Source organism: Drosophila montana, unplaced genomic scaffold (genome assembly GCF_035044405.1).
Source record: "Drosophila montana isolate Dmon_TW-CO22-7 unplaced genomic scaffold, ASM3504440v1 contig_2626_1, whole genome shotgun sequence".
Classification (NCBI taxonomy): domain Eukaryota; kingdom Metazoa; phylum Arthropoda; class Insecta; order Diptera; family Drosophilidae; genus Drosophila; species Drosophila montana.
Window position 1 is genome coordinate 808305 of NW_026997490.1, and position 26489 is coordinate 834793.

Genomic DNA, 26489 nt, shown 5'->3' on the forward strand with positions numbered 1-26489 from the left:
TCAATAAGGGGAACTCGTGACTAGCTACTTGTAGAAGGATTACGCGTATCGTAACTTATCCTAATGCGTTTGATTGCTTTAAGCCGATGATTGGTCAGTTGAACACGCGCGCGCTCTTTTCCCCGGGCTGGAGGAGGAGGACGTGGCGGGCGCGTGTTTGGAAAATAATTGCTTGGTGTTCACATCTAATTGACAAGGATTGGGCGGAAAATGTTGGGTGGGCCTGTGTGTGCTTGAACTTACAATATTAATCAAGACCATTTGTTGCGGCCGCTGACGACGGCGGCGGCATCGGCTGCTCCTCCTGCGAGTCCAGCGAGAGTCGCGACTTGGCCGCCGTCTCCATGGATTTCCAGGTGCCGCCGCTGGTCGCCTGCTGCAGCGATATGCGCGGTATGGACTTGCAGCTGCCGGCCAGTGTGGATGCCTCCGAGCCGACACGATCCTCGGACTCGGCCAGAGCGCTCAGGCTGCAGGTGGGTGGCAGAATGCGATGCGGAAAGCGCGGAGAGCCACGGACGCGCTCCCTCAAACTGGGCGCCGGCTGTGCCAGCGAGGGACGTCGACTGTTCGGCAGCTGAAAGTTCACCTTGGTCTCGGGCAGCTTTACGTACTTGCCGCCTGTCACATTCGCCTCCTGCTGCAGATCGAAGCGTTCACCGCAAATGGTGGGTATGGGCAAAAAGTTGGGATCCTTGGTCAAATGATCGAGATGTGTGCCGCTCTTGGTCAGCGAGCCACGGTGTATGGGCTGCAAATGGGCGCCATTCGCGCCACATTCAACCGCTTCCAAGCTGTTGTTGCCCTCAACTCCTAGGGGATTCGCATTGCTGTAGATGGCATTGCAGGAGGCCGTCTGCGAGGAGGGTATCAGCCGTGTAAAGAGGCCCATGTGCGACTTGAAGGCCGCCTTTAGACCCTTCTGATCCGCCAGACTGGCCGTGGAGCCCTTGTTGCTGCTCGTGGTGCGCGAGAAGATGCCACGCAAGCGATCGATTAGCCCAGTTTTGGCCTCGGTGGCCTGCTGATGGGCCAGCCGGAGATTGAACAGATCCTGTGCCGGCAGACAGGCCTCCTCCAGCTGCGGCTGCGAGGCAAAGGTCACGGAACGTCTCATCGGTATCTGCATATACTCTGCCGATGGCCAGCTGGCGCGTGGTATAACTGGTGGCAAAACGGAGAGCAACAGATTTGGCAAAATGCCCGAGATGCTGGGCGTACGCGATTTGGCATTCCCCGACCCAGCCGCGGCTGTCGTCGCCTGTGAGATGCCGCTGGTCACAGTCAGCTCGGGCTTTAGATGACCATGCCCGGCCAGCAGCGAGGTGGAGGAGGAGGTGTTCGTCGAAGCCGTGCCCAGGCCGGACTCGAGCATGCGTTCCAGCTTGCGTATTTCGGCATCGAGCGCTTGTATCTCCTTCTTGTAGACGCGATTCTGCACCTCGACGCGATACTGCAGCTCCCGGCGATCATCGACGACAAAGCGACGCGTATTGCACTCCATCTTGAGGCCCATGCTGTGTATCACAGGATCGATGATGTCGTCTGCGGAGTAGAGCATTAAGCTAATTACCCAATTTTGGCGACTCGCAGCTCGCACACTTACTGCGTGCCCAAATGTCGTGCAGCTTGGGTATGAAGAGCAGGCAAAGCGTCGCCGTCGTCGAGGTTAGAATCAGGCCCGTTATCGTCAGAAACGCGAGCGTTACGCGCTCCGATATCAAATTGGCCAGAACGACAACAATGGCGCTGGTTATGACAACACTGTAGACCGATACGCCTATATACTGGGAGTCGTTCAGGGCGGCTATCTTCACGTGACGCGTCTCCCAGGCCATGTACACGCCCACCACCAGAAGCAGGCCCTTGTAGGCATAGAGCACGCCCAGCCAGGTCTGGGTGTGCTGCGAGCGACAAACCTCGACCTATCGTTAAATGGCAAACGAAAAGGCAGTCATGTTAAAGGGGGGGCCGGAGGAGTAGGTCGAACATAGATGTGGGCGTCAATTTACAAAGCTGAGTCTGTCAAAAGACACCAGCAAGGACAGCAGGAGCGGTATAGTCGATAGTGCCCGACTAGGAGATGCCCTAGACTATCTATGTAGCTTAGAGGCTTATAGTCAGAACTGTATGCAATTTTCTATAGGAGAACCTGCATACCAAGTTTGGTATATCTTGATCTTAGAGATGCTCTACACTATCTATGGGAAGGGCATTCTTCACTAACTTCGGTGCTTGTAGTCCGATCTGCATGCCTTTTTTATAGGAGAGTCTATATACCATTTTTGGTATATAAAACTCTTCCAAGTTATTCCTAAGAGAATATGTCTCAAAATTTATATATACAAATGTTACTTACAGTGTGGGAAGATATCGAAACAAATAAGATAAATTTGTACTACGTTGGGTAAAGGCGAATAAAATTTCTTAAATTTGAGCTCTTGAGCTTATGTTGTGCCCAAGTTCGGCGCATTCTCACAGACGGACAGACGGACAGCTCATCATCCTGGTCAAATATATAAAATCGAGTCTCAGATGCTTTCTTCTCTCTGTGCCACACATTTGCACATAAACAGTATACCCTTTTTTTTGTAAATTTTCAATAGGCTTAGGGTATAAAAACAAGGCATTTACGTGGAACAAGGATTTGGAGTAGGAGATGCACAAGACTAACCTGCGGCTGGTAGACAACGCTTCGATCGATGGCGCTGATTTCGAGTGTCAAATTATGCAAATGCCTTTCCATGGGATCGGCAACGACCCACAGTGTAACGAGCAGGGCATCGACAAGCAACAGGCCGCACACGAGCAGTATTAGCTGAATGTCCTGCAGCATTTTGTCCTTAAACACGCTGCCGGTGCGTGTGAAGATGCGGTGCACCCGATATGTTTTCGCAAACATCGAGCCAAATGCCAATGAGAAGCCAGCCGAGAGCAGATACACGCGTGCCTAGAGGATGGGATGAGGATGAGAGGCAATGAGAATAGGCATAAGCTGGTGTCAGGTTGTGTGTGTGTGCGTGTGTGTGTGCATGTGTGTGTTTTTCTGCTCCTAAACAAGTCATCAATGGGCTGCGTAACAAGCTAAAACAACAGCAGCCGAAGGACTCCAAGGAGGCATTCTCAAATTTATGCAAAATAAAGAATATCACAAAAGTTGTGAATTTACGTGTCCGTGTCATGTGTTTGCTGTTGTTAGCTATACCCCCACCCCCCCTCCCCCGCGCATACCCTTAACCCCCCACAAACTCTGGGCATTACATGTGCCAAAAACAACAACATGCCCAACATACAGCACACTCTGAATTTCCCTCGAGTCGCATTTTTGACGGTAGGCTGGCAAAAACAAAAACCAAAAAAAAAACAAACAACAAGAAAAAAACGCAATGCCGATGACAAGCGCATCAAATTGGACTTTATGATCCCGGCCTGGTAGAGCTCGTCTAGCCCAAAGTGCGCGGTAAAGTTAAAGATTTATTAAGCTCGGCAAAAAGATTTGGCTTTAAAATTGCAGCTATTTATGGCGCAGCGGCACACACACAATCCAACAATTCAACAATCCAACAACTCAACAACTTTCATAAATAAAATAAGCAAAAGTACTTAAGCCAAGAGTTTTGGGTTAAGAGATACCCTGTTGAAGCATACCCTGCATCAAATCATCCAAGCTAGACTCAGACTAAGGTTGCTTTTCTAAAGAGAAAGAAATATTGTTATTTTATCTGCTGAATATACGGAAGACCTATGATATGGAAGAAAGGACTTCTATCCCAAATCGAAGATTTAGGGAGCCAAGCAAAATAAATTTATGGAGGAAAGGAATATGGTTATTTTATCATCTGAGTACACGGAAAGAAAGGAATTCTATCCCAAATCGAATTGATGCATCCGACAATCATTAAGGGAGCCAGTCAAAATAAAAAGTTTCTCTCGAAGTTCTTGACGGAAAAGTTGTCTGGAAAACCCACTGTGTTTATTATTCTTTCCTGCCTTTTTGGGACTTAGACTCTTTGACTTTGAGAGACAGCTGTGCTTTATGACTTGACTGTTATGGCTGCTTCCTTCGGTCTGTTATGCTCACACTGCTTGAAGCCAAATGGTTTTACTGGGTATATAACAAACACATGAGAGCGACGTGAAAGTTGCGCTGAAACTGAAAGTCATATTTGATGAGGCGCGAATGTAGGTGGTATTGTGTGTGTGCGCCCCCTTTTTAACTCCCACTTGGAGGCTGTATTGCTTGCATAACCGAAACTCAAACAAAGGCTCACAGAGAGCCTGGCAGACACTTGAGAACTCACCGTGCAAACCGTGGCAAAGGAGTCGACCGCCGAGGGCAGCGTTGAGTGGTCCAGCCCCAACAGGATGACGGTGGCATACACGAAAATGCAACCCACAGCGGTAATGTTGCTCAGCTTCGGGCTCGAAAGTTTAATTGCTCTGTGGAGATGGAGAGATGTTCAGGAGGATGTTCGAGCAACTGGGACGGGGCCGCATTGAGTGTGGACGGAGACAAAACTTGACACTTACTTGAGCTTGCGGAAGTGCAGATTGAAGGCGAGAAACGCAATCGCCAGCGCAATGCCCACGCTGGACAACGTGGCGATGGTGTAGAAGGCCAGCGGTGCGATGGTCGCCACGCGCAGCTTGAACACCCGCTTGGCGATGGGCACCTGCCCGCTGTGCCACTTGACCGGTCGACAGCGCGGACAGCGAAAGTCGAGGGCATCCGTGGCCGGATAGTACAGCGCCACCGGCTCCAGCAGGCCGCGTTGTATTTGATAGAAGGCTGTGGTGCCTACGCGATCCGGACCACTAAACGAGACCGGACCCTGTCGAGTATAATAGTGGGTGGATGGGTGGGTTAGTTAACCAGCTGGGCTGCTGAACCGCCGCCGTTCACTTACCGATACGCCCAGAAAGTGTAGCTTGCCCAGCTGCTGCAGAAACTCCCAGGCCATGTCGCTGCGCGTATAATCGAATCCATCCAGCTTGGACTGTGCCGCATTCTGGCGCCAGTGCGTCTCGGCGGCCCGCAACGCCAACGCAATGGCCCACACGGCGTCGTAGGTCTGTGGCGCATAGCGGGATATCGCATCCGGCAGATGATGATGACTGGCAGTGCCACGCCTCTGGCGCGACCGCAGATCCGCTTGCGGTGCCGCCGGCTCCTGGCTGTGAAACTGTGCAAATTGTTTACGCAGCTGCGAGTTGAACATGTGATTGTTCTATATAGGAAATGCAAAAATTGCAACGATTAAATCGACCGCTCATCAACTATACGAGCCGAACCAAAGTCCCCCCACAGTCCCCCTCCCCATCGTCCCCCCAATCGTAATGAGATTGCCAGCTCATTATGCGCCGCCGATTTCATGGCTGGCACTAAAACGATAATAAAAACCATTTTTATCATTGCCTCGGGTCCGCTTCGAATCAAATGTAGCATTTCATTTGGGCTCTGCGCGTGGGGAGTTGGCAGCTGGATCTGGCCTCGTGCTGGATTTGTGTTAATGTTATGTCTTTATTTCATTCGAACAAAAAAAAAAACAAACCTATCGAGTTCTATGGCTTGTAATCTTTAAAGGTTAATATGTGTTTAATTTCTTGTTTTAGCCTGTGCCCATTGAGGAAGGCTAAGTAAAAGGGTATATTGAAGCCGGAAATGCCCGACTAAGAGACTATGATTCTTCTTCCCTCAATGCCACACAATTAATGGGAACTGCATTTTTTTATCTTCGGTGATTAGAGTTCGATCTTTATCAAAAATTTTCGGGGCATAAATAAGTCATTCAAAGCCCAAAATATATATCTTTAAAATCTTTTCGAATTTTGAGGAAACGTGGATATATATCCAAAAAGTAAAATAATCTGGAGCTGTGTTTTCTCTACAACAATCTACATCCCATATGAAAGCGATAATCGCGCAAAGAAACATAATTAAAAAATCGATACTTATCGATTTCGTGTGAAGTATGCCAAGCCGTGTTCAGGGAAGGACATTGAATGTCTTGTAATAGAATTAATCCCATATTTCAAATATTAATTTATATATAGTTATTGAAAGCGATAAGTGCGCAAAAAAAATGTGTAAATCGATACTTATCGATTTCGTGTAAAGTATGCCAAGCCGTGGGAAGGACATTGAATGCCTTATAATCGAATTTATTCCATATTTTAAAATATTATCCTCAAGATAAAATGTATGAACCATCAATTTTGGACTATACTCTTACGATATGTTTTTCTTAAACATGTGTAAAGTCGTGCTGGTTCGTGTCACGCAAAGAGAAAACACGATGAACGATTGTCCGTGCTTACCAGTCCGCTGTAGCTGACATTGTTGCCCACAATGCTGTTGTGCGTAGAGACAACAATCAGATTCTCGACGGCCAGCTGCAGCTCGTGCTTTGTACAGGGTGTCTGCTGGTCGGTCCACCAGGGTGCGCCCATGCTCTCGTGCAATATCCAGGCGTAGTCGGCGCCAAACATTCGCAGCCTGTAGGCCTCGCAGAGTATCTGCGGTGCCAGCTCCTGCGAGAAGCTGCCAATGATGATGCGTGTGTCCGTCTCCTGCGTGGCAGAACAACAACATATTTTCCACAATTTGACCAACACGCGTTAATCGACGCTTACCCGGAGGAGCAGCAGCTGCTCCTTGAAATCGGTGGCCGCAAATGTGATTGTCGCCGCGCACGAGATGTTCGCCGCCTCCAGTTCGGTGACCAGATTGTTGACCGCCAGCGAGTGCACCTCCTCGTTCTGTGAGAATGTTGTCACCGTGCCCCAGCCAAAGCGACGGATGAACGCGATCCGTGCCGGATTGTGCGACGAGTCCGGCGCAACTGTGCGATAGAAGTAGGGAAACTCGCGTCTGTCGCTCAGCGCCGGCGATGTCGAGCCAAAGGAGACCTATAATCAACAGCCAGTTAGCAAGTCAAGCAATACACCACCCCTACCCCTACCCCTCCCCTGTCTGCTGCCTGCTGCCTGCACGCATGTGGCAGACAAAGTTTTGTGCCACGCATGTGTGCGCCCCAAAGTTTCGGCCCATTTAGTCGCCACATACGCGACTCAAGCAGCCGAAAACTGAACTTCAAAGGCCACAACTCGGCATTTGCATGCAGCGCGCTTCCCACTGAATTTATGTTGCCCCTCTTACTCCCCCGCCCCACCCCCCACACACTCCTCTGGAAGTCAAACCATATCCCCCTCTCAAAAAACACAGCCATATTTACGTATTTCTTGTCTAATAACACGGGTCTACCGAATTATGAACTTTTTATGGCAGCTTCATAACATTTTATGAGTTTATTTAACTTGCTTGGATTAAGTAATGAATACAACATATAACTAAGTATTTCGATTTCTCTTGAAATAAGATATAAAACTTTACTTTAAGGCCTTAAATGGAAAGAAATCGAAAGAAAATAAGCTTGAGAGTTCGAACCTCCGAGCGTGATCTTGGCTTGGATCAAATAATGATTATAGTAATACATTTCGATTTCATTTGGAACTAATTTCAAACTTGAAGTCTACAACAAAAATAAACCTTGGCACACTGAGTAAAAAGTCCTCCCTTGACAAAATATTCTCAACCTGTTTTTATATTAAATTATAAATATGTTGTAATCCCACAAATAGCCCCAATTAAATTATTAACTTTTTTTTTTCTATTCTTACTTTTATTTTATTTTGTTCTATAAATTATAATGCTTCACCTTAATCAAATGAATAAAAAAAAATACTAATTTAAATTCATTATGCTGCCTTATTTGGCTCACATAAATCCCAATAAAAGTACAAATATTAAATAAAAAGCTAATTTCGGCACAGCAAAGGGTATACAAATAGGTATCTCAAAAAATGTTCAAGCTCAACCGAATTAAAGGTTCTCCCCCGTTCTGTTGAGCAGCAAAAACATGTGTAGGGGAAACAGAATGAATGTTGCCTGTTTATAAATGCCAAAAAGAAAATTGTGCTGTCTAGTGTAATTTGTAGAAGGCTGTTTATTTGAGCGCGGAAATGTTTATTGGCTGCCTTTTGAGTTTAGCTTTCGTGGTATTTATGCTAATCGAGTGAGTTTCCTTTCGGCACGTGAGTTGATTAAATTTTTGAGTAATCGCCCCAGCATATTTGCATATTTTAATCAGCGTATTTCCCCATGCCCACGCCCACCTGAAAACCAGAAGAGCCTGATTGAGCTGAACTTACCTGCACAATGTTCCAGTAGGGCACCACCTTGGCCAGGCTCTCGGTTACCTCCGAGCAGGCGGAGCCCAGCAGCATCATCATGCGTGTCGAGGGCTGCGTGTAGATGGCATGAAAGAAACGATCCACGCCCACGCCGGGATCACACTGCAGTCGAAAAAGTAAAACGGAAAGGTGTAAAACGCACCGACTGGGGTTAACTTAAGGAGTAGCTGCTGGAGCAACAGCAGCAGCGACAGCCATAAAAAGAATCGCGCGTCAAGATGGCGCAATAAACATTTTTAAAATGTCGACTTTCAAGTTTTGATAGGAGATGCCGACGCCCCGATATCAGGCGATTCCCAGCGACTCCAAGTCTCGTTCAGTGTGTCTCCAAGTGCCATCAAATCGCGGCCCACAACCCGCGCCCGCCGCCAGCCCGCTTATCGTTGCCGCTGCTGCTGCTGCTGTTCGCAATAAGAAATCGAGTAAAAAAAAGTTGCAGTCGGATGCAACCGACTGCGTAATACACTGTTTACGACTATAGAGCAGCAGACGGCAAAGCCTTCAAATAGCCTGTGATTATCAAACTGTGACTCTTATTCAGTTACTGTAAAACTGTCTTGCTTAAACTAATTTCATAAATCTTCTCACTGTGCAACACTCCGTTCACAGAGCTAAAATATGTTAAAAGAGGCATACGTGACTTTGAAACTGTGATGAATATTCAATGACTGTTAAACTGTGCTTTTAAAAAATTCATATTTCAATCTTTCCACTGTTTATTACACAGTTCTTAGTGTGAAAATAGTTGAAAAAATAACAAACTCAACGTTCTTGGCATAAGTGATTCTAAAACTGTGATTCTGAGGCAGTGACCGTTAGACTGTGATTCTTATCACCGCATGTATAAATTTCCCCACTGTTTAATACTCTGTTGGCAGTGTAAAGAGTTGAATATAGATACAAATTAGAACTTTCTTGGCACAAGTTACTACTAAACTTTGAGTCTACGGCAGTGACTGTTAAACTGTGATTTTGAAAGCTGCATATGTGAATCTTTTTATATGTAATACTCTGTTCGCAGTGTTATAATAGATCAGACTTCTTGAAAGAAGCTTAAAATCAGTCTTTTCGGCACATGTGGCTCTCAAACTGTGCCATATATATAGTGGCCTTTAAACTGTGTCTTTAAAAGGGCCATGTCCATGAAAGGAGCTAAAAGCTCAAACTGTAAATCCAAGACGGTATATTCAAAACTGTATGTGTGTATATGTATATACTGACTTAAAAGTGTTGAGGGAGAGGTGAAAAGAAATAATAAACAGACCTGTTGTCATAAGTGTCCTTAAAACTGTGAAGCCAAGAATGTGAATTTGTAGCTGTGATTTTAAACGTGTGACTCTGAAAATGTAGGCGTAAATTTTTTACCCTTTCAACATAGTAACTATAAAGCAAAGCACGTAAACTATAGACATAATTCCTTTAAACTTTCAAATTGTAACTGACTTTTAAACTGTGGCCCTAAAACTATTGCCGAACGTGTCAAACTTTCACAGCTGAAAGTAAACAGTTTCCAGTTGCCGACATACAGCCAAAACGGACAAACCAAATAAGCTCCTTAACACTCTTCAAACAGGGTATGAAAAAAACGTTGATGACAAATTTCTTTTTAGCTGCTTGCCCCCTGCTGCTGCTGCTGCTGCGCTTGCAGATTTTTCATATTAAGTTTTAATGTTGCACGCGCCACTAAATGAAATTTCAATTTGGTAATGGAAAAACGACCCCAACCCAACCCCAACCCCAGCAGCAGCTGTGGGCGAGTCTCACCTGCGTATCGTTGGTGACCAGCTCGAGGGTATAGCCGGGCAACAGCTGCTTGCGGTTGATGTGCTCCACGGCCATGGTGGCCGCGCCCAGTTCGCTTAGCCCGTCCAGCCGCGGGCCGCGCTTGGTGGACAGTTCAAACAGGCCGAGCAGCACAATTTTGCCATGATTGCGCTGGATCTCAGCGTGCGACATGCGTCGCTCGCTCTCGAACACCTGATTCACCTTCAAATAGCGCTGCTGCTGCCAGCTGCTCAGATTCGTGGCCAGCGAACCCGTGTTCGCTGTGATGGTCGGCAAATTGCTGTGCGAATTGAGGCGCTGTCGCCGCTTGACTTTGCGCCCATTGCCACCGAATGCGGCACGATGCGTCTCGCTGTCCGGCGACGGCGGCTCCGGCAGCTGCAGCGCCTGCAGCTCGGCGGACGACTCCATGCCGGCGGCGGCCAGGCCGAGCGCCAGCAGCGCCGTCAACAGCAGCAGCAGCCGCTGGCGCTGGCCATTTGGGCTGGAACTCACGTGAATTATGCGCATACCGTTTTGGCTAAATGGCCACTGGCCCATTAATCAGCCCAGCATTTGAATTCCGCTATCTCTCGCACGGATGTACGGATGGCAATAAACAATGTTTGTCCAGGCGTCGTTTATTTATATATCTCTTTCTCTCCCTCTATGTAGGTCTATCTATGGCTCTTTTATGTAGACACTTGCCCCACTTCAGTTCTCCGTTTGTGCGTTCTGTATTTGGCGTCAATTTTATCGCCTTTTTATTGGCCTCACTTTTGGTCTCATTTTGTTTGCCTGACCATTTGCCTGGCTGCCATTTATCTGTTCTCGCACTGGGCACACACTGTGAAGGGAAAGTGGCTCATAAAAATATGCACCCATACGCCCAACAGCAGAACCCTTACCCCTTACCCCTTACCCCTCCCTCTGCCCGCCAAACAACCTCTAGCACTTGCAAATGAACAAAAAAGAAAAAAACAAAACGAAACAATTGCCAGTTGGCAGTTGAGAAAGGATTAAGTCTTCGATGAAATGAAAATAGCCGCACACACACCCATCACACACACACACACACCCTTTACACACTCACAGATACACACACACACACACTTTCACACACACACTCGTGGCTATCAAGGCTATCGTGAAATGCCAAAGCCATAGACTTTTGTTCAGATTGTCGAGTTGCTTTGTTGTTGCTGCCATTTATGCCCTTTAAATGGAGTACATGCATTTTGTCATGTTATATGTAAAGCATAACAGGATTTTTATAACAAAAAGTTATAAAAAGTTATAAAAATTATCGATATCGGAAAAATGGCGGAGCGTGGCGAGGTACCACAAATTGAATTTACATTCATCTTATAATTTTATAAAAGAGTTTATAGGAAATATGAGCTCTCGTGCCCTTATCACCTATTAGGTTTGCTAAAAACAAACCAAGACTGGTTATCGACATTTATCGATAACGGCGATATATGAAATATATGTCTTGCCTATGTCATATGCCAGGGCTTGTGTCACAAATTGAATATCTCTTGCTCTCCCGTAACCCCTCTAGATCGACTCCAGTTACATATATGTGCACCTTAATGATACCATTTCTTAAACCCTTGTCTATAGTTAAAGGGTATTGTTGTCGTAAGCTTGATTTTGTCTTTTAAACCTTTGGTCACATAAAGTATTTATCACTTAGTTTAGCGTTTGTTTGCTGCATTAATTGATGCCCATTCAGCTCAGACTTCAAACTACAATTCAGGAGAGTTTGTGTCTATCGAAAGTTCAATTCCTGGCATGTGGCTTGTGGTGCGTCGTCCTTTGAGGATTCTTGCCTTTGATACGTTTTTTTTTTTGTCTTGCTTGACAGGCTGCCGAGAATTCTACCAGTGCATAAACCCTGTGGTCGAGATCTCTATGGCAACTACAAGAGACTGCTGCACACGCTCGCTCGCATTTCCTGATGAATGGGCGTGGTTGGAGTCCTTTGCGGTAGCTGGCTACAAAAGCATTTCAAGTGTTCCAGGGATAATTGAAGTGAATCTCGAACTACCTGTGGCCCAAAAAACTGCTTGGCTAAAAGAAACTTTGCTGTACAATTGAATTTGTTGTTTGTTTAATTAAATAGAATTAGGGCTGTATTTCCTTTTTTTTAAATGTTTTCTGGCATTGCGTTAACAAGCTTTCCAAATTCAACGAGCCAAAATATTCTATTGTCTGACTTTAAATCAACACTGAAGGGATTTTATGAGAATTAAGCAGCTTTTTTTCAACACTAACTTTGCAAGTCCACAGTTAAGAAATGGAATAGAAAGTTGTTCAAAAGACTACAGAGTGCAGATTAAGATAAATTAAGAAAAGATAAAGCTGCCTTAGTTTTCTGAATGCAGCTGCAAATACCCTAAGGATTTGGTATACGATTTGATTACTACCCAAACATTCTCTTATTTGACTTTTAATCAACACTGAAGGAATTTAATGAGAGTAAAGAAGTAATTTACCAACACTAGCTTTGCAAGTCTACAGTTACGAAATAGAATAGAAGTTTGAGAAATATATTTTATGAAAGCAAATCTACCCAAGTTTTCTGAATGCAGATTTATAGCTACCCTACGGATTTGGCATAAGATGTGCTTACTACCCATTTAATTTTTATATTTATTTATTTATTTTTATTATTTTAACTTTGTATGTTTATTATGATTTTTTGATTATCTAAAATGTATTGTCTTGAAGTTAAAGCTTGATTTAAATCGCAATTCGAATTATTTTGTTTAAGTCTAGATACATTTGGTAGGTTAGTAAAGAAGTTTACTTAAGCTTTGAGGTCAGCTATGAATACCCTGGATATTCCGTATAAGACGTGCTTTCTTCCCGTTAACTTTACATTTTTTTACAATTTAACTTTAAAACTTTTAATTAATTTCTTAGACTTTTCCAAGTTTTTTGCCCTTAGCCTTATATTTGAATTAAATCGCAGCTCTAAGTTCTGCTCTCTAGGCTCTGTTCGAGTATTCAAGCCCTTACAAAATGTTAAATAAATTCCAAAATTATAAGAGTATAAGTATAAGAGTATAAGTATAAATTTATTGGGATAATAGCTCAACAGTGAGCAGCCGCCTCAGACTGCGGCACAGTGAAGACACATTAAGAGGGCCTATTGCTTACTCTTACTGACTGTCAGCTAGAGTATTTAGTTTTCGCCTGTTGTAGCTGATTTTTTTTTGCCATTTTTTTTTTTTTGCGTCTGTTGTTGCTGTCGATGGTTGCCTTTTGCCCAATGCCCATTGCCAGTTGCCAGTTAGCCCATTGCCATTATTTTTTATGCTAATGGCAAAACATTTTGCGCTTTCATTTCGAGGCTTTTGGGCTACTTTTGAGCATCACGCGCCACAGATTTCTGTGTATGCACGTATGCATAATTGTTTCGAGATTACTAAAAACGCACACTAACACACACACACACACACACGCACACGCACGCACACATATAGAGAACTGGGCGCTTTCTTGCGTTTCGTTTCGTTTAGTTTTCTCGAAACGAGAAGCGCGCACTTTTTGCCGTGTCCTTAAAATAACTTTTTGGCCCATTTTGTTTCTTGGCTTTTGTTTTGCGTTTCGTTAGCTTCGCATTGCATGCTAAGGCAGCAGCAGCGCTGCGGCAGCGCAGCAGCAGCACAGTGGCGTGCCGTGTGTGTGTGCGGGACGGTTCGCTTGCCCTCACATATAGCTGTACATCATTTAAAGCCTTTGACAAGACTTTAATGCACATGTCGTTGCCGTCGCCTAAAGTTTTGGCGCAACTTGACATTTGCCCCACTGTGCACGCGAGCACACATTGCCTCCCCCACCTCCGCTGTTGTTGGTGCATGTCAGCGGGCTACTTGTAGTTACATTTCATACATTTTACATTTTTATTTTATGCTTTCTGCTTTCTGCTCGCTCTCTTCTTTCTTTCTATTATTCTGCCATATTTCACAATTGTTGCCGTGGTATTTAAACCTGCACTTATTTATGGGCATGCAAGCGTGTGAGTTTACCACAGTCGCCCCGCCTTACCCCCCTACCACCACCCACTACTCGCCCGCTTCCCCTGGGCTCTGTTGCTGCTGCTGTTGTTGTGCTTGACATAAATTATGCAAACTGCTGCCTGCATTTGTAATTGTGATTACATTTTTCTAGCTTTGTCCATGTGCGTGTGTGTGTGCGTGTGTGTGCGTGTGTATCGCTTGTGCAGTTCGTTGGCATTTCTTGCAAGCGAATCACGAAGGCAGCTGCTCGAAATTGAGATGCCCAAGTGCATTCTTATGCACTTGAATCTGCTGAATAGTTGATGCGATTTGTTATGCACGTTTTTTCACTGCATCTACTTGGCCAAACACACTCGCACACACACTCGCACAAAAACATTTATTATTCCAAAAGCAACACAAAAACCGGATTTACACTGGCATAACCACACAATAAAATAAAATAAAATAAGCAGCAAATATTACATACATACATATATCTATATTGTGTATATATATATTAAATCACATTGAATTTGAGCTTTCTCATGTGACCTCTCCTGTTTCGTGTTGTGGCACTTCTTGGCTATAATATAGTATTTATTTTGTCGTCTTTCTGTATATTTGAGCGCTCAAAAGCCAAGAAACTGAAAGCCATATTCAATTTATACAAAATTAGCTTTATATTTTGCTTGTAGCTCTGGGCTTATTGAAAGGCTTTAAGACAGTTTTTCAGTATATACCGAGATGTATATGTATATTTATGTATATATACATATGTATATCTTGCTTATAGCTCTAGGCTTATGGAAAGGCTTTGAAACAGTTTCTATGTATATATACATATATACATATATCATGCTTGACGTATCAGGTATTTGGGCTTTAGAGTCTACAAGTGCGGTTACTGGGGTGAGTCTCAAGAAGCTTTTCTGGTTAATAGAGGCCTAAAATGCATGTATTACACTTTGCTGCTCTTGGGAGATATTCTAAATATAAAGATCCTTCCATTTAAAGCCTTACTTAAAGCCTCAATGCTCTTCTATCTCTTGCTCTTGGAGGCAACCTATTCCCAAAAACACTAAATGTTTAATGTTTAAACACGTGTTATTAGCTCCATATTTCCAATTAACGCCTTAACATTTTATATTTTATACTTTTAGAGATGCTAAATAGATTAAAGAAGCCAACAACAGAGCTGTCAGTTCTTAAATCAATTCCGCTCCAAAAAGTATGCTATGAAAATTTATGTGAATTTCATATGCATGTAAGAGTCAGATCTTTGGTGGATAAGGTTTATTGGATGGTTAAAATTTACAACACGAATTAAATAAGGAGGATACGACCAATGTTGCCACATGGAGTACAGAGCATGAATAATAATAAATATCATATAATAAGTCATGTGTTCTTTGTATGTTCTTTGAGCTCAATTAGAACTCAGAACATGTTTGACAACGTTTACGCATTTGCCACTCGATTTGACTAAAGCGAATACAAATGAATTCCCAATAAAATCTCTGTAGGCTAAGTCGTTCCTCTTGAACTCATTTAATTGAAAAACGTTTTTATATTTGCAGAATATGTTGGCATTGGGCAAGACTTAAGCCCAACAGTCGGGTATGTACAATTGAGTTTTCACTTTGAATGATTAAAAACAATGTTAGTTATAATTCGTATTTTGAATTGCTTGCTTTGTTTTTGATCCATTTACACTCGAGTTAAGGCTTGAGTTGCGTATGCATAATTGCATTATTCTTAACTCAGTTTTGGCTTTTGAAGTGCCTCAAGCTTTGGCTTATGAATTGTGGCACTTTTTATATAAATAATTTATCTTTGTATTATGATTCTTTCCATTATTATTATAATTATTATTATTAATTATCATTATTATTATTTTTAATATTATTATTATTTATTATCATAATTATTTTTAATATAATAATTATTTTTTTTATTATTGTTACTTATATTATAATAATAAATGTTAACATATTTTTTACTATTAATATAATGTTATTATTGCTATTATAACTATTAACTATTATTATTCTTAATGTTATTATTATTATTAGTATTTAAATTTTTATTATTACTATTATTTTTATTTTTTTATTTTATTATTATTAAAATTATTAATATTACTATTATTGTTATAATTATTATTATTCATTCAATTATTATTCTTTTATTTTGTTTAATTACTTTTACATTTCGTACTATTATTATAATTAATTTTTATTTTAAATTATTAATTATTTCTCTTTTATATTGTTAGCATAATTTACATATTTTGTTTCCGCACTTCTTTTATATTTTTAATAACCCCAACACAATATTACGTATACGCCTTACAAACACAACGCACACATATTTTAATGAAAGCACTCACACAATATTCTTACAATTATTATTAATTGCATAAAATTCGCTAATTAACTTTTGTGCGTAAATTGTTTCTTAATTTTCCGTTGGCAAGCGGTCGGGCGGGCGGGGCGGGGTGGAAAATAAACAGCCCCCAAAAGTTGCTGCGCGTTGGATTCACGAGGCGAGGCGCACGCGATGAGCTCCAGACCGCAACTGTTGTCGGCAATTGAATGCGCGCCGCTTTTCTGATAAAACGGCAAGTTGAAGCATTGCGATTGATGTCAATCTGATTGAAGGATGCTGCTGCGGCCGTTCAATCGTAAATGGTCCAACAATTTCAATCGGCTTTCAATGCTCTCGCCGCATTGCGCACGCGTCGCAGAAAAGGCGCCAAAATTCATTCATGAAAAGCAACAGCTTCCGCTCGAGAGTGTCTGTGTGTGTGTGCGAGTGTGTGTGTGTGTGTGTATTGCCCCGACAATAAGCAACAAGCTGACGCAAAAGTTGCGCCTGGGAAATTTAAAAAACGTGCCAAACAACTTTAACTTTAAATTATGCAAATTAATGCCCAACATGGAAACTAAATTATTTGCAACTGTCCTAATGAAAAATTCATTTATTATTGTACAGCCAGCAGCAGGCTCTGCCAGCAGGGAGGAGGGGGCGCAGGGGGAAAGCGGTTGGGGGGCAAGTACAATAGAGCACAATAGCTGTCGGCAGTTGGCCTCTCGGCTGTCAGCCTGTCGATGCGCAATGCATTTCTTAAGCAGCCCGAAGGCTGCAATTGATGCTGGCACAATTGGTGCGTGCTGACAGCCAGGACACTTTTAATTATGGCTGCATTTGAAGACGTCTCTCGAATTTTGTATTCCAACATTTATTCATTATGCCCGACAGGATAAAATGCTTGCCGGCAGACTCTGTTTTCGGCTTGTCTTCTATGGGTACAAAATTAAGAGCTTGTAGTTTCTTGTAGCTCAATCTTTTGATTGAACAACAAGTAAAATCATTTCAATAGGGAAAACAAAATGATAGAGTAACAATTGACGAAGTGAAATGAATGGGAACTCATAATTGTATACCCTGAACCCATTGAAAATGGGTAAAAAGGGGCTTAATGTATTTGTGCAAATGTTAACAGGCAGATCTCCGACTCCATTAAGTATATATATTCTCCATAAAGTGTATATATCAGCATCAATAGCCGAGTCGATCGGTCCGTCCGCCCGTCCGTCAAGGATCTCAAATCATTGAGAATAATATATATATATATCAAGAATCTTTCATCTTATAAGGGTTCAGGGTATCCCCTAGTCCCGACTGCGCCCTCTTACTTGTTTAGTTAGCTTTTCCTTGAACAACTTGAATTTCTTTTGTGCTTTTTCTTTGAAAAGCATTAATTTTCCTGCGCACTTGTAAACAATTCGTTGCCATTGATTTCGAAAACAAATCGTATTTATAGTACATCCACTTGGGGCATAATTTCCACTTTATTATTCCGAAGAGTTCATTTTATCTCGGCATTAAAATGATTGTGCTTATGTGTGGGTAGCTGCTAGAGATGAGCGCGTGTCACGTATTTCTTCAAATGCGTCACGAAATTACGCCTAAGTTTAAGGTCCATCATTTATAAGACCCTAAAATATCCTACATAGACATAGTTCAGAATTTCCCACCCCCATAACTCGGTCAAAACTCAACCGATTTTAATAAGATTTGTCTCTTTCTTCATGGTTTGGCCTTAAGATCAATTTGGCATCAAAATCTGGCAACATAATTTTTTGGTCAAAATTCATGTGAAAATGGTACCCGCAAATATCCTATGTTGACATAGATCAAAATTTCCCACCCCCATAACTCGGTCAAAACTCAACCGATTTAAATATGATTTGTCTCTTTCTTCATGGTTTGGCCTTTAAATCAATTTGGCATCAAAATCTGGCAACATAATTTTTTGGTCAAAATTCATGTGAAAATGGTACCCGCAAATATCCTATGTAGACAAAGATCAAAATTTCCCATCCCCATAACTCGGTCAAAACTCAACCGATTTAAATATGATTTGTCTCTTTCTTCATGGTTTGGCCTTTAGATCAATTTGGCATCAAAATCTGGCAACATAATTATTTGGTCAAAATTCATGTGAAAATGGTACCCTAAACTATCCTATATAGACATGGTCAAAATTTCCTACCCCCATAACTCGGTCAAAACTCAACCGATTTTAATAAGATTTGTCTCTTTCTTCATGGTTTGGCCTTAAAATCAATTTGGCATCAAAATCTGGCAACATAATTTTTTGGTCAAAATTCATGTGAAAATGGTACCCTAAACTATCCTATATAGACATGGTCAAAATTTCCCACCCACATAACTCTGTCAAAACTCAACCGATTTTAATAAGATTTGTCTCTTTCTTCATGGTTTGGCCTTAAAATCAATTTGGCATCAAAATCTGGCAACATAATTATTTGGTCATAATTCATGTGAAAATGGTACCCTAAACTATCCTATATAGACATGGTCAAAATTTCCCACCCCCATAACTCGGTCAAAACTCACCCGATTTCAATAAGATTTGTCTCTTTCTTCATGGTTTGGCCTTAAGATCAATTTGGCATCAAAATCTGGCAACATAATTATTTGGTCATAATTCATGTGAAAATGGTACCCTAAACTATCCTATATAGACATGGTCAAAATTTCCCACCCCCATAACTCGGTCAAAACTCACCCGATTTCAATAAGATTTGTCTCTTTCTTCATGGTTTGGCCTTAAGATCAATTTGGCATCAAAATCTGGCAACATAATTATTTGGTCATAATTCATGTGAAAATGGTACCCTAAACTATCCTATATAGACATGGTCAAAATTTCCCACCCCCATAACTCGGTCAAAACTCACCCGATTTCAATAAGATTTGTCTCTTTCTTCATGGTTTGGCTTTAAGATCAATTTGGCATCAAAACCTGGCAACATAATTTTTTGGTCAAAATTTATGTGAAAATGGTACCCTAAACTATCCTATATAGACATGGTCAAAATTTCCCACCCCCATAGCTCGGTCAAAACTCAACCGATTTTAATAAGATTTGTCTCTTTCTTCATGGTTTGGCTTTAAGTTTTTTGGTCAATATTCATGTGAAAGATGTACCTTCAAATATGCTGTATAGGCATTGGTCGAATAAGCTTTTCGCGCTGAAATTCCCAATGAGTTTAAGCATTCAGATTAACAGCTAAGCAGTAAGCAGTAAGCTTTTGTACATCTGGAATCTACAGTAAGGCCAGTAAACGGTTTTATTAGAGGTTTGTTCATCAACAAGGACACGCTGGCTTTGTGTAACTTCTCATGTGCATTCGTGTCACGCAAGAAAGAGCGACACGCGCTCCGCTCTAAGAGCTGAGCTACAGCTCATTGCGTTTGTCCTTAGCTCTTGTGCATTCGAGTTAAAACAAATAAATAATTTGATTTTTGATCTCTGCACATACATTTTTTTGCGCCTTTCAATGCGAAAAGCTTTTCAACAAAAATGAAACACAAGATAGTAATTAATATTTGCGCCACGCACAGTTGATTCGGCTGCAAATTGAGTTGAATTTCTCAATGGGCTTCACAGCGTGCCGAGTAAACAGCGAACAACAAACTGAAAACTGCAATTTACACACACAATTTGCAAATAAACTTAACACCCAATGCTGGCAAATCCATTTGCCATGCATTTTGCTACCCAGGCCCAAGCTGCTTGCTGGGCCAAACTTTTTGCTGGCTAAAAGGAGAAAGAGATCTCGCTGCGAGCGCAGCCTTTAGCCTTGAGGGCAGGCAACAACTTGCGATTATCGTCACTTGACTTGAGTTTTAGCCTAGGACCAAACAACTTCCATCCCCAAACAGCGTCTGGCAGGCCCACTTCATGCAAATTTGATGCAACAGCGCAGCAAAGGAGCTGAAGAGCATCTGGTTGCCTAGGCTACAGCCGGAGCTGGAGCTGGAGCTGCAGCTGGGCAACTGAGCGCTCTCACTGGGAATATATACAGTATATAGTATAAATACTATATGCGACTTTATACGCGGCAACAATGGGCGCGGAATTTGGGCTTTTGTTTTTTTTTCTCTTCCAACTTGGAGCTCAAATAAAATGCAATTACACCACAAAACTCAATTTCAAGTGTCAAAAAGTTGCGCTGCACTTAAGAAGTTAACGTGGAACCTCCCTTCCGGCCTTAGCCTTTGTTTTGGGGCCATTTCCATTTCGTGTGTCTCGAGTGGGCAAAATGGTGAAAAGTCTGAAAGCGGCCAAAACAAAATAAAGCGGATTACGTTGAATTTCGAAAATGGCCAAATATGAAGGCAAACATGACAGCCCAGAGGGAGAGGTAGAGAGATAGAGCGAGAGGGGGAGAGTTGGAGGGACTCTTGATGGGCCTAATGTGTGAAATATAAGCCTTGTTTATATCATGTTGCCTTAGCTAAACTAATTTGCCCGACGGTCGAGAACCCATACACATACACACACACACACACACAGACAAACACACCTCATTTGCATTTGAAATGAAGCTGGCAACTTTTTTATGTAGCCAAAAAACATTCACATCGGCTGTTTTTTTTGAGGGGCTTAAATAAAGTCTTATAATTCTGTCATGGAGTTCGTTGCGCTGGCAAACGGCAAAGAAATGCGAATTAAATCTGTTATCCAAACTGTTTCCATTTCGAGTATTTGCCCAGCAATCGATCAGCCAAATTGATTTGCCAGCTGTGTGTCCTACTCCCTTATCTAGAAGCTAACACAAAATCACAAATCTCGTTTGTCAAGCGCTTCACACAAAATATATATATATACATATATAAACCTTTCTTGTATACTCTCTGGCCGATAAAATATATGGCATGCACACATGCAAAATCTGATTTGTTTTTGATTCTATTGCATTCTACAATCATTTCTAAATGCTTGTCATTGACAAACAAATTGCTTAATAAATTGAAGTCTGACAACATATTTTTAAATTAATTAAACTCGGAATGTTCTTCTGAAATTTATTATAGGCTTTTCATATTATATTACTTATTTTGACTCGATCTTTTTGTCGTTTCCGTATCTTTATTTAACAAATTTATATATTTGCATTAATTTTCAAAACGAACTATCAATATTAGTTAATAAAAGTTCTATGGATATTCAATAAATTAATCTTAAACATTTAAGTTCTGTTCGGATTATCGTAAGAAACTATTTGTTCATTTTAGAATCATTTGTTTTTAATATTTTTTTTCAAAATGCATATAAATGTATGGAGCTATTTATTTAGTAAATGATGTTAAAACATAAAGTTTAATAATATATCAACAAGAACAAAATATATTATAGATACTTTCACATAGTATAGATATTTCTTAGAAAACATTTTCTTTTCTTTAATTTTTAGGTCAGATTTTGGGACGAATATTTTTTCGTCAATTTTTAAGTATAATCTATTAGAAATAAATGTTGGTTGTTGATTATTGTTTGTTTGAAAACTTACAAATATATATCAAACAAGGAGGGATGGAGTTTCCATAAAGTATAAGACACACCTCAAATGAATTTGAACAATGATCATTAAAATTGAGTTTGAGGCCAATCAGATGATAAACAAAAAAGTTTCATACAAACGTTTTTTGCAATTTCCCACAGATGCTTGCGCCTTTATTACATAAGGTAACCACAGTGAAAATTTCAGCTTCTTAGCTCTTACAGTTTGGGTTGTACATTGACGTCCAATCAGTCAGTCAGTCAGTCAGTCAGTCAGTCAATCAGTCAATCAGTCAGTAATTTACTCAGTCAGTCAGTCAGTCAGGCAGAAAACCTATTCCAAAATCTTAGTTAAGGTTTAGCATATTTATTAATTTGCCAAAAACAATCTGTTTTTATGTAAGCCCCGATTATTTATCCAATTGAATTTGACTTTTAGTTGTTTTCTATCTAATCTATCAGTTACCAATACTTTATATATTTTACTTAAAATATTATAACCTTTATCCAAGGGCATTAAATCTTCGTTAGCTTGAAAATAGTTTAATTTCTCTCATTCATTTGCTTTGGTTTTGTTGTTTTTGTTTGCGGACACTTGGCAAATTGTCAGGTGGTAACAACTACAGTAAAACCGGCAACTGGCAACTGATGACTGGTAACTGACTACTGCTAACTTTGGACTTTGGCCAGTGTGAGATAAGCGTAGGCAGAGATTCGAGCACTTTGCACGTTTTGCTTGTCGTCGCACATGGCGTATGCGTAATTTAGTGTTGCATACTTTGCGGCGCAAATTTGCACTTTTGTGACTTGTTTAGCCGCACACTCTTTGCCTGTCTGTGTGTGTGTGTGTGTGTGTGTGCTGTGGTGTGTGGTGTATGTTCTCTAACAGCGCAGCACTTAAAATTAGGAATTCAATTATCTTTAGCACACACACACACGCACACCTGCAGAGAGGAAGCCTGACTAAAGTTGTATTTTGCCATTTTTGTACGCACTTTTCGCACCTGGTCGCCTTTTCAAGGCCGTCTCCGGCAGGTGTTGAGTGGTGCGGTGGTGCGTTGTTAGTTTGCCAGTCAGAGTCGACAACTTTATTGTCTGTCAGGCACTTTGCAGGGGCCGCCCAAAGCGTACCTCGGCTGCGGTGTGCTTGCAACAGCAACAACAGCGGCTCACTTTTTTAAACTTCGTAACCACTAATAATGGCTGGAAGAGGGTATAATGGTTTTGTGCACATGTATGTAACGGGTAAAGGGAGGCAGCGTCGAACCTATTTGGTATATATATTCTTGGTCAGAAGGACGAGGAAGGTCGATCAAGTTGTATTCCTTTACAAAAGAGACCTTACATTTGTTATAATATTCTCTTATATCATGCGCTTAATGAGCTTATAATTTATTTTTTCGATATCTCCTCCCATATTTATAATATTTACAAATCGATATAAATATCTCTGTTGAGATATGGTTTTTAAAGCATAACTCGAAAATTATAGGCATTACAGCTTCTCGTATAGTAAATGAAGAGATAAGAAATGATTTCCTTTTCGATACCATCCCTGTTTCACACAAACTAGATTCATTTTTGTTCAACATTACGCCCCATTTTTAAAATGTCGTTAAATATCGATTTGGTTACTTGGTTTTTAAAGCATAACTAAAATGATAACAACTAACTTCTTATGGATTCCCATTCCCGTTCCCCACAAACTTAAAAAAAAACTAAATCATTAATCCCTGAAAATTTTATAAAAATCGGACTATGAGCACCGAAGATTATTGAGATTGCGCTTCCAATACAGAGTGTGGCACTAGGGGGGAAGAAGAAGCTCAGCAGAGAAGAAGAAGCTGCAGAGTAAGCTGCACAGCATGTGCTTGTGTGTGTGTTTATGTATGTTAAGAAAATATGTAGAATGCTTGTAAGCTAGATGGAAGGTATTTCCCAGTCGGTCACTCCCGACTTGCGTACTCTTCATTTGTTTGCAAGTGGCATACAAATAAAAAAAACGGCTTCATTTCAGGCTAACAGCGCAATATGCTGAATGCTGAATGGCTGAGCGATGCAAGCGGCATATAACGAAGCATCTAAATCTTAATCAAGCGTCGCTTTGGGAGCATTTTAATTATAAATTGACTTTTTCTTCTTCTTCTTCTGCTTTTTTTTTGGCGAAAAATTCATTTATTTCTGGCAAATTGGCTTGAAAACAATTAACAATTAACACCTGTTTGTCGGCCTGGTCGCCTGCTTTTGGCAGCTACTTGAGAACTAACACACAAGCCAACAAACAATTCGCACACCGCCCACAAAAACCAGCACCGGCCACGCCCCCACCAACCACCGCCCGCCCCCCACCAAACACCGCTGTGTTTTGTAAATGAAAAAAGTTGCATAAAAAACTTTTCAAATTACAACGGAAATCCGTGAAAATCCTTTTAACAAAGCAAAACAGGCGTATAGACTGAGCCGCTGAGTTGGCTGTCAGACGGGAGAAGGGGGGAAAGGGCGGTTTTAGCTGGTTAGCTGACTTGGGGTTTTCGAGCTGGTTTTTAGAGCATAGCATATTTAGTGACGTTGCGGCGCTTCTGCGATGATGAACACAGCGCCTGATTATGATGGCGCCCGGCTTCTTATGGAGCGCAAAACTTCAACGGCAAGCAACACGTGCGTTTCTTGTCCTTGTCCATGTCCAAGTCACGGCGCTGCTCCTGAAGCTTCTGTAAATTAGTTTAGTTGCTTAAAGAGCAACCGGAATGGGCGTGGCAGCAGGCTGGGCATAGCAGACGTTCTAGATGCCACGCAGTCCTTGCAAATACATTTTCGAGCACTTTCAAAGTTTATTGGTTCTTAGCGGGTCTCGTGTGTGTCTGCGTCTGAGTCCGTGTGTGTGTGTGTGTGTGTGTGTGTGTGTGTGTGCGGCCATTTTGTGGCTCACTTGGCAGCCGCGGCTGCCATCGATGTGAAGCTTTTAACTTTTAATGAAAATATTCAATTTTCAGGTGTTGCACATTTACAGTGTTAGCTAAACGGTCTGGCAGTGCGACTCTGTATGTATGTGTATGTGTGTTCGTGTGCGTGTGTGTGTGTGTGTGTGTACCTAATGCGTGCTGCTGTGGTTACCTGGGCTGCCTGCTCTAAATGCCCCAACCATACGCAAAAGAGGCTCTTGCCAACAAAAAATTCAAAAAGAATAACTTCAATCTTTCATGTCGATCGAAAGCCGAAGCTTGAATACTCTTGCAAATATATGATAGCTATAAACATAAGCCTGGATTTCGGTTCGATTATTAGGATGGGTTCTGGTCTCAAGCTGTAAAAACACCAATACGTTTGACTTACGAATTGAATATGGGGATATCATTGTCCCTGACGTTGCCTTATGACTTATGTAAGGCTAATGAATTTCCAAATGACCTGTAATGCATAAAATCGTTCACCTAACGCACGTAGATGCATCGGATCAATAGATTAACCTTTTCGTTGAAGACTAACATAACTAAAAGGATGCTATAGCTAACCAGAAAGCCTGTAATATAGTATAGAGTGGTGTTTATACTTGATTGTTTTTGACAATTTTTAACTGATTTGAAATAAAATTTATTTTAATTATGCCTATTATATAAGGCTATTTGTCATTGTATAAAAACACTTAACAGTCAAAGAAAAGTCATTTTCGAAAAATTGATTAAATTAGTTTTCATTTCTTAAAAAGAAAATTACCTTTTAATGAAATATCCTAGCTTTGCTACTTCTCTACAAAAAAGTGACATTTTCAGGCTGTGATCCTATTACAAAAAAAAAAAAATATCCAAGTTAAAATAAAAGTGATATTTCCAAGCTTTGAACCTTCTACAAGAAAATTAAATTTTGAAGCTCTGATTCTCTTAAAATAAAAATGATATTTTCGTGCTTATATCCTTCTACCAAAAAATTGAAATTTCCAAGCTTTCAAAAAATTAAATTTCCAAGCATTTTTCTTGGCAGTTATATGATAAAGTAATACCTACGGATCGGTTCTATATTATACACTATCCGCAGCATATAAGAAATAACTGTACCAAGTTTTAACCAGCTAGCTTTAATCCCAGCCTAGTTCACATAGGCCATGTGGCTGCCCCCAGCAGAGTACATTTAGCTCAAAGGGCTGCAAAGTTTTCTTCTACCAAGTCTAACACATATTATCACGATATTATAAAGCAGCAGAAAGAGGAAAACTTTTAAATATTTTTTAGCATTAATTATGAGGCGGTTTTTCCCCTGGAGAATTTCGCGTATTTGTTGTTGGGCGCTTTTCTTGCTAATTGCATAAAATGCTTGATAAAATTTGATTCCTTGGCTTATTCATTGTTTTTGTTGTTGTTTTTGTTATTGTTTTTGTTGTGGCCGGGCCGCGTTTTATTAAATTAGCGAGCAGTCAAAACGGTTTTCTCTTTTGGGCCACAATCGAAATGTATGCGCTGAATTTTGTTGCCCAACAAATTGAGGCTGATTCGATTTGGGCGCGTAGCGGTTCGGGGCGGGGAAGGGAAGGGAAGGGAAGGGGAGGCTGCTGCTGCTGCTGCAGTTTTAACTCGATTGCCGCATTG

General features: G+C 41.4%; 2 protein-coding genes across 2 annotated transcripts in view; one reads left to right on the plus strand and one right to left on the minus strand.

The window, feature by feature from the left end:
* GABA-B-R3 (gamma-aminobutyric acid type B receptor subunit 3) lies at positions 1-26217 on the minus strand. Its single transcript, XM_064683580.1, has 11 exons — positions 25962-26217; positions 10018-10864; positions 8212-8355; positions 6634-6909; positions 6319-6570; positions 4908-5228; positions 4531-4832; positions 4302-4440; positions 2675-2950; positions 1607-1925; positions 1-1545 (listed from the first exon to the last, which is right to left on the minus strand). Exons 2-11 carry the CDS (start codon positions 10576-10578, stop codon positions 248-250), a joined length of 3888 nt encoding a protein of 1295 aa, XP_064539650.1. The 5' UTR covers positions 10579-10864; positions 25962-26217; the 3' UTR covers positions 1-247.
* The window catches only part of ds (dachsous cadherin-related 1), a 248825-nt gene that overhangs the window by 73091 nt on the left and 149245 nt on the right, over positions 1-26489 (plus strand). The window contains exon 2 of the mRNA XM_064683579.1: positions 15608-15647. The gene's annotated coding sequence lies outside the window, so the exon portion shown is untranslated. The remainder of the gene's footprint in view (positions 1-15607; positions 15648-26489) is intronic.